The 9,084-nt window shown below is 41.5% G+C and overlaps 1 protein-coding gene across 3 annotated transcripts in view; it reads left to right on the forward strand.

Annotated features, from left to right (window-relative positions):
- The window catches only part of satb2 (SATB homeobox 2), a 39,794-nt gene extending 31,958 nt beyond the window's left edge, over positions 1 to 7,836 (forward strand). For 2 of the 3 annotated variants that reach the window (XM_026376265.1, XM_026376267.1), the window contains exons 13-14: positions 6,401 to 6,607; positions 6,716 to 7,836. In XM_026376265.1, the coding sequence (XP_026232050.1) occupies positions 6,401 to 6,607; positions 6,716 to 7,198 (690 nt within the window). In that variant the 3' untranslated portion in view covers positions 7,199 to 7,836. The remainder of the gene's footprint in view (positions 1 to 6,400; positions 6,608 to 6,715) is intronic. The other variant, XM_026376266.1, reaches the window with a different exon arrangement.
- The last annotated feature ends 1,248 nt before the right edge of the window (positions 7,837 to 9,084 follow it).

Below are 9,084 nucleotides of genomic sequence, written 5' to 3' on the forward strand. Positions count from 1 at the left end.
ATGTTGGAGGCTCTGGGAGACCTCTGATTGGGTCGACTAAGTCTGCAGGTGCTCTGTGAGTGTGTTTGTGTTCATGTCTGTAACCTCAGCAGCATCACATTTCTTCATGACTGACAGGGTCCTGGTTCTCGCTCCACAGCTTCTTATTCATACGGCTTCAGCAGTTAAGTGCGTCCCACAGCTAATTTGGCAGACTCTGCCATTATAAATAATTTCTTTATTGTTTTTGCTAAATTGATTTTTGCTGCAAGTCTAGGGGTGTGTGTGTGTGTGTGTGTGTGTGTGTGTGTGTGTGTGTGTGACCGCTCACTGTGGCTGGGACCCCAGGAGTGGTGGACTAGAACAAGAAGTAACAACCGCTGCACCCTTCCCTCGCTCTCCTTGTGTCTCCCTTCAGCCTGAAGGTGCTTTATTGGCGTCACACATGAAGCGGCTCGCTGCCAAATGACAACAACTCGTCTCCACCTTTCTGGAGATTAACCAATAGGGCTGATGATCAGTGTCACGGTGCAGCCTCCACATGAAAACCTATGCAGGAAGCCACAGGTCTCACACTTTGTGATATTTAAAAGACCTGAGACACATTAGCTACAATGCTAAAGTTGTTAGCAGTTTTTTTCTCCTCTCTCTTTTTTTCCTCCATCTCTGAGTTGATGCAGTGATCAGTGGTGTACACCGTGGCTCAGGCTGATCCTGAACAAATGTAAAGTTTGGACACACAATAAGATTATTTTGGTTGTTTGTTTGTTTGTTTACAGAGCAGCTGCAAACTTTACAAACAGGAAACTAACCACAAAGCTAACTGTGATGGAAATAATCAGTTGAATAGTTTACAACACACTATAGTGTGTGTAAGTGGCTGAATATTAGTGTTTGTTAATAAACAGTGTTTTTCAACAGTTATATCTCTTCTAGATATACGAAGACACATTTCATCTTAATAAAACTTTTATTACATTTTCTTCACAAACATCTGCAAACAACTACTAATCATTATTAAAACGACATAATCTGCTTGTAAAGAAACAATAATGGGATATAGAAGTAACAGATCATAATCAGACCCAGTTATGAACCTTGTGACACTTCTTGATCATTTTCTGCTGTTGCTACCAAACTACACTGAAGGTTTCATTATATGAGGAGAACGACTGTCAGACATTTGTTTGTTGTCTTCATTCATCGCTGTCAGAGGAAGCTGCTGCCTCCCTCCAACCCTCTCTCCCTCTCTTAGTGCATCCTGGTGGCCTCTTATTCACTGTTGCTGGGTGGAGTTTGGGCTCTTTGGCAAACCACAATTAAGTTAATTGTTTAATTGCAGATAAATGGAATGAATACCACACACAGTTTAAATGAACAGAGCGACTGTGTGTGTGTATCTGCACATGCACATGTATGACCACTCGAACGCACACTCAGCTACACTCCCAGTTATCCTCAATAACATTACGTGTATACAGATTTCATCAAACATTACTTTAAAAATATGCAATGTGCAGCAGTGACTCATCTACTCCCTCAGCCTGAATCTATGAATCGCAACCACACACACTTAGAGCGAGGGAACAAGAGACAGACAGGACGAGAAAGAGAAAATAAAAAACACGCTGATTAACGGGAAAAGGTGAAGTCATGCACAAAACTAACAGAAAAGTGATTTTTCCTTCATTACATATTTATCTCTGTGTTAATGGTGTCTCTGGTGGTCACACACCAGCCCCTCCCCTCACCAAAACACATACACAGAGAGAAAGGGAGAGAGAGTTAGGGGCCCTGGAGGACCAGAGCTCATTAAGGAGAAGATTAATATTTCATGTTCTATAATTCTTTCATAGTTCTGTGCCGTAATTTGCCTTGATTTACGTTCAAAAGTAAACTTTTTCACTTTACTGCAGTGCACTTACAGCATTGCCAGAGAGAGAGAGGTGGTAGGGAGGGGAGGAAGGAAGAGAGAGAAGGAAAGAGTGAGACAGAGAGACGTTTTTCAGGAATACTGAATCATGCCATGAGAAGAGCGCATCTGGCTGCAGGGCTCCAGCGCTTGTGGTTTTGGGAAAGTGGGGCTGTATTGTGTTGCTCTGACGTGACTTGGAGTCTCTTCCAAAGAAGGAAAATGGTCAGAGGTGAGAGAAGTAAAAGTGGAGGGGGGAGGGAGGGAGGTGAGAATGGTCAACTAGAATCTGAGGGTCTATTTATATGAGATACTTTACTTTTTCAGAAGCTGCATTACACTGAACACAAAGTTTCTGTTTCTGAAGTGTTGGACAGAATATCTGTTTAAATCTAGTTAAAGAGCAGCGGTGAAAGAAGTATTTGGTTAGTTTGCTTTGGTAAAAGTACTAGTATTTTTACTATATTCTTACATTCAGAGATGTGTAGTGAAGTGTTAAAGGTGTCTTCATTATGCAGAAAAACACTGTGGGTGTTGATAAAACCTAATGTTTCATTAAACTTTCCTTTTTAAGCAGCATTTCAACCATTGCATTTACTATAGCACAGTTTAAGGCATAAGCTCAGCATGTTTTGTAAGTTATGTCTTTAACAGCAAAATAACAACTACTGTCCAAAAATAAATACAGAGGAGTAAAAAAAGAAAAATCGAGTTAAAAGCGTGTGGTTACTTTACACAAACTATTAGATTCATATAAGGGAGAGAAGAACGTCTTGTGAGAGTGTGATTTAAGATGATTCTCTAAGCAAAGGCAGCGCAACAAGGAGCACGTTTTAATAAATATACATGTTCAGTGTAGTCCAGTGGTTCCCAGCCTTTAAGTTAGGTCACAAGATAGAGTCGTTGTAAAATGATTCATGTGAACAGGAAGAAGAAAAAAACCCACAAAATCTGTTGTCAAGGGCGCCCCGTCACCTTTTGATAAAGAAACTAAAAAAATGGATTTTATAAATTAATTCATATTTGATATATATATAATAAAAAGAATAGAGTAATTACAAAACAACATTCACCTCTGACACACATATCAAACATTAATAAACTGACTTCAGTACAGTTATTATTATATTTACTTGAGTAAATGTGTTCAGTTACTTTCACACTAGTGGACAGGCAGCACTTTCTTTTAACCATAACCTTTCCCAACATTAACCAAGTACTACAGTCATTTTTAGATCTTTCCTGTCCTTAACCAAGTGGTTTTTAACCCAAACCACGATCTTTCCCTAACCTTAACCAAGTTCATCGACGTAACCAAACCTCAGCCACATAAGATGACAGGTCAGAAAACACATGAATCATTCTGTGACTGAAAAAGACAGTGACCTGGAGAAGATCAGAAAACTGTTATTTTGGGTAATTTTTTTATTTACTTTGACTAAGTGTCTTGAGGCGTACGTCTACTCTATGTGACATATGACTAAGGCTCAGTGTTTTTAATTATATTTACTGAAAAAGAAGATCAGTTTAATCATATTCACCTGGACTTTTGCTCCCACACACTCAGTGTCTTTTTCTGCAGGCATTGCCATGACTGATTACTGCGAGTTGTTTCCAAAGGAGAAAAAAATGCAAGCAGTACTAGCAAATAAAGAAATAAAAGTTCCATTATTATTGTTATAAAGTGCAAATATATGCATCACATTAAAATGTGATTTCCCAGAAGAATTTAAAATAAAAATGCCATGTCTGTAAGAAGTACCCCCAACTGTCTGAGACTCTCTCAAACGTCTTCTGATTCACAAAACGTCACAGACTGATGGGTGGAGGTCTGAGAGGCAAAGAGACATAGGAGGTGTAGAAGACTCGCTATATAAACAATAAAGAAAGAGGAGGAATAGTAGTGAGGTGGAATGGCGGGGAAGAAGGGAGGTAGAGAGATTTGTGGGGGAGGGGACGACTGGCATCCACCAGTTTGGGGCTCATTTGGACATGGAGTCATGTTGGCTTGGCAGAGGCCCACTTCATTAGTGTCCTGATGCATTAGACCTGAGTAGAGAGGGAGGAGGAGGAAATAGAAAGTCTAGGAAGGCAGCAGAAAAAGAGGAAATTACAATGAAGGGGGAAAAACAGTGTGAACACAGAAAAAAAGAGGAAGGAACGAAGAAGAGAGTCGAAGAGTCTTCATAGATAAACTTGGAAGCAGCCAAACAACCCTGTGTGTTTGGCTCTGCTCTCTAACATCATCATTAGTGCATGAGGGAGACCAGGCCTCGCCATCGATGAATGCATGTGTGTGTGGCAATTGATCCAAGAGTCCTTGCTGTCGACCCAAATAAAAGTAGAAATGATGAAGGTCTGGGAACGGGGGTGGGAGGGGTAGAGGTGGGTGAGACCAGGTTTCACAATCCCCTGCATGATTTACCCTCACTTTAGTTATCAAGTGTTTAAGTAAGTTTGTATGAGGGATGTTTGTGGCTGTGTGGTCCTTATTAAAGCAGGGACAGACATCTTTTTTTTCCTCAGTCTGGTTTTCCAGCATTCTTACAGCCTTTTCTCAATATCTAAAACTGTTACTTTGCATGAAAGAAGCATACGATTTGGAGGAGAGAGAGGGAAAAAATGACAAAGAAAAAAATAAAAATAAAAAAAAGAAATAAAAAAATCCTACTGAATTCCTGTAAATTGGTCACCCCCCTGAAAATAAAGCCCCTGCAAATAAAATAGGAGCAATTTCATGGTCTGGCCTGCCCTCAATATTATTTAAGTAATACCCTGTTATTATTGAAGAGAGGGAGAGAAAAGCGAATGACTATTATCTTTATGTGGGTCCTTTAATTTTAATGCGCCACAGATTTATAGCTGGGCATTCCAGTGGGGAGGCCCCTCCCTGCTCTTAAAGCAACCGGGCGGGACACGACCACAATGCTCTCACAACAGCCACTACCTTCTAACAAACAACCAAAGTCCCAGCTTTCCCTCCCAACACTCCATCCTGCCCTCCTCACTGTTGTTAAATAGCCCTCATGCTGGTCCTGAAAGCCAGAGGATCCCTCTCTGTCACTGAGGTTTCCACCCATCAGAATAGCAAACATTTCTGCACCAACCCTCATTCAGTCTACTAATAATATCTCTTTTCCCGTCCAGCTCTCTTTACATCTCTTCTCGCCTTTCTTCCCTGTAGTTTTAAAAAATAATGTGTATAAATCCTTCTGCTCAACACAGTTCCTTCCTCCAAACTGTTATGTGAAGTCTAATCAACGATTATTCAGTGTCATAGGAATCTAGATATCCTTTCCAGCCTTAGGTTTCTCAGCCTTTCCTCCCCTTCAGGCGGTATACAAACCATGTACTAAAACTATATATATAAACTATATACATGGTTATAATTTTGTTAAAAAATACTAAGTGATTACATTCAGTGGTGACAGGTTTTTCTTGTCAATTTTTTAGCCAAACAATACGACTAGTCGCCACCATTTCTATTGTAAATGAACAAGCTCCCACTAACTCAAAATACTTACTATGCAGATGACACTCAAATGTACATTGTTGTCTTATGAAGTGACTGAAGTCCCATGGATATAACTTTATTACTTGATATTGTTTGTATACAGTTTTGTGACTTAAATTAAAGGACCATAACTATGTGGAAGACATTTGTGGCAGATTTATATACTCAAGATCTCTCTTAAATCAAAACCTTTCTGCTACTGTTTATATTATTTTTTTCACCTTCGTGCTTTAACTGTACTGTAACTTTGTATTGTCTAATCTTCTGAATTAGATTTATTCTCCTCTATTATATTTCTCTTTCTAACTGCCTCGTGGATGTTTGTTGTACTGTTGAATTTACATAAACATGTTCCTGAGCTTTGGCAGGATTTTCTCCATACTTGGCGTTGTTTCCCATCTCAGTTTCAAACTACCACAATGACTGGTCCGAACTTGATTTAAGTACTAATCCCAAATTATTCCATTTCTTTGCCCTCTCCCTCCCCCCTTGCTCTGACTCTCTGATATATTGAGTAGGTCTGGTTAAATAGTGATGAGATGTTATAAGTTTGTAAATAAGAGACTTCCTGGCAGACAGGTGGTTGGCGTTTTACTAGAGCTAATCTTACACACATTAGGTCAAAGGTATACTGGACACATAGCAGAGTGAATGCCAGCCTTAGAGCTAGTTAATAGACCATGACAGTCTGTGAGCTGTGAAACACTTGTTCTCACCCTCTATTCACCCTGCAGCCCTGGCTACTGTGAGCTGGGGAGGGGGGACAGGTTACTAGTGGTTTTGTAATGTGTTGCATCACAGAAAAGGTTACTACAGATTATACCTACATAATATTTAACTTTGTATAAAAAAAGACTTACTATGGAGCATGTATATTTTGCCAAACATGTGCTTCTAGATGTTAAAATGACATGGGGCTTAATAAAATGACAGGAAATAACAAGTTTGGGACTGGCTGCAGCTTTGATCAGGGGTCACTTTGCCCCATTAATCAGCTCTTTTGTCTTCCTCATCAGGCACTTCACAGGCCACCCCCGGCCCCAATGAAAGAGCACCGGCTGTCTCCAATGCGTGAAGAACCACTATCTGTCCCAGTGAATGAGGAGGGGTCACAGAATGTGGGAGGAGGAGCTGCAGGCGGATGTCCACCTGGCACCGTGGGCAGTACTGGGAGCAACAAGAAGCCACGGTCACGCACTAAGGTAGAGACTGCTGCATTTTCTCAGACTGACTTTTTGAAATCAGGACCTGTTTAGCAATTATTAATTAATCCATCCAACCTTCCTAAATTCCTGCTGTGTGCATTGTAGATTTCCTTAGAGGCCTTGGGTATCCTGCAGAGCTTCATCCAGGATGTTGGCCTGTACCCAGACCAGGAGGCCATCCACACCCTGTCGGCACAGCTTGACCTGCCCAAACACACCATAATCAAGTTCTTCCAGAACCAGCGCTACCATGTCAAGCACCACGGTCGCCTCAAGGAGCTTGGCGAGGGGGCTGCTGCCAGCGGAGGTGTGGACGTCAGCGAATACAGAGAAGAAGAGTTACTTTCAGGCTCAGAGGACCCAGAGTCCAGTGAGGACGGAGCTGAGGAGATCTACCAGTCCACAGAGGGAAATGGTGGGAGCACAGGGGGACCTCCAACCTCCTCCAGCTCCAACTGTAGCCAGTCGTCAGGAACCAACGCGGCTCATGAGGAGGGTAAAGACAAGGGGCACGGGAGGTCTGGTGGCAACATGGCCTCCGGGAGCTCCTCATCCAGTCCTAGAGAGCAGGCTGACTACCAGAGGTAGAGACTGATAAACAGAGAGAAGGGGACAAAGAAAAAGACAGAGGGCAAGAAAACAAGAAAAAGAAAGGATCTACCATAAAGACTTAAGGAACTGGAAATGAATTGATGGAAAATGACTGCACAGAAACATGAGACATAAATGTCGACATAGGCACAGATTAACTAACCATTACGCTGAAATACTGTACATTGCTGAAACAACCAGACAGACTCTGAAATTACCTCAGCAAAAGAAGTGCTCTGTGACACAGGAGTGGTTGTGTAACTGTGAAAGAAGGTTTTCCCAGAAGATAATTCACTCCAGACTTTCATTAGCAGGTAAGACTATTGCTGCTCATGTCTCCAACCTACAGACAGACACAAACAACATCTCCAGAACTTTCTCCCAATCAGCCAATCGCCAGAATAGACACTCCAAGGACTTCAGAATGGTCCATACTCCTCCTGTCTAAAGTCTGAGCACAGTCACATAGGACACACTCTCAAAATGCTGGGGCGAACTTAACCCGCTGAGTGACATTTATTGACTGGATCCTGGGGCCTTCTGAGACCTCTACAATCCTACAAATCCTCAGGACACTCACTGATGTTGCTAATGCTGTGGACAGACGACACTTGCTGTTCGTCTACAAGCTTCATCTCATTGCAGAAAAAGGAAACAACCACCTGACATCCCGCCATCACCTCACCATCACCAGAATCACTACCAGTCCTATCTAGCACTTACTGTTCACAAATACACTGTTATGTTGTGGATGTGATGTACTCTAGCTTCCCTCCTTCTGTCTGTCCTCTCAAAACCTCGCAAAGACTGCGAGGTTAAAAAAAATGACTAAAGAGAGGAGCAGTGGACAGTCTGGCAGGAGGACGGCGGACAGACGTTATGAGGATGTGGCGTGGAGGGACACTCGGGCCTGTGTACCCGCTGCTCTGAGCCGTTCCTGGCACCATCTCTCATATGTGTGGCGAGAAAAATGTCAAGAAAGGAAGGACAGAGTGGAGATTCAGTAACCAAACAATCAGTCACTTTATGTGCGGTAGTCCACCCCTTCCACTCGTCCTCTCTCCATCTCACTCTCTCCCCCTTTTCCTCTCTCTAATTGGTGCCCACAGTCTTGTGTTTCACCACACCTACCCGCACTTAAACTTCACCAACCCTATTTATTGCTATCTTTATCCATGATTATTATTATCATTATTGTTATTATTGTTGTTATTATGGTTAAAATTGCTGTCATCGTGTGCTATTTTTAGTTTTTATTTCCATGGTTTTAAATATTGGTTTTCAGAACTGGGCGGTTGTTTGGGTAACAAGACACATTAACAGCACTCTACTCTGAAGGAGGACGACGAAAACAAGTGGAGAGTGAAAGAATATAAAACAGAAGCAGTTACTGAGTGTTACTGGGTAGAAAAAAAGTCCTGTCATGATGTTTTATGCCAATTTTTTTATAGTTGTTTCCCAAATATAGTGAATAACACTCGTCAGAAAGTGAAAGAGTTGCTGCAGTTGATGACAATCTACTTTTTTGAGCCATGAAATAAATGTGGCAGGTTTGACTTTGTTCTTCACTTTTAATGTCTGTAAATACCCAACATAGGATTAATTGTTATTGATACTGTTATTTTTTATTTCGCTAAGTGACTTCTAAGTGTTTGAGCCAGTTTGAAGTGGCAGAAGAGTGCTGTCTTATTTTCCCTCTGGACAACTCAGTGAAATCAGTTCGTTCCATTGTTCCAGGCAAATTGAAAATCAAGAGAGTATTTAAAGAGAAGTCGAGCTGTTTTTTGTTTGATGTCTGGTGCAGTTGTGTGTAAGTATACAGTATGTTCAAAACAATATCTGAGAACGGATAGTGCGCTGTTTGACTATCCTGATCGGCTGCT

The sequence above is a fragment of the Anabas testudineus genome, chromosome 21 (genome assembly GCF_900324465.2).
Source record: "Anabas testudineus chromosome 21, fAnaTes1.2, whole genome shotgun sequence".
Classification (NCBI taxonomy): domain Eukaryota; kingdom Metazoa; phylum Chordata; class Actinopteri; order Anabantiformes; family Anabantidae; genus Anabas; species Anabas testudineus.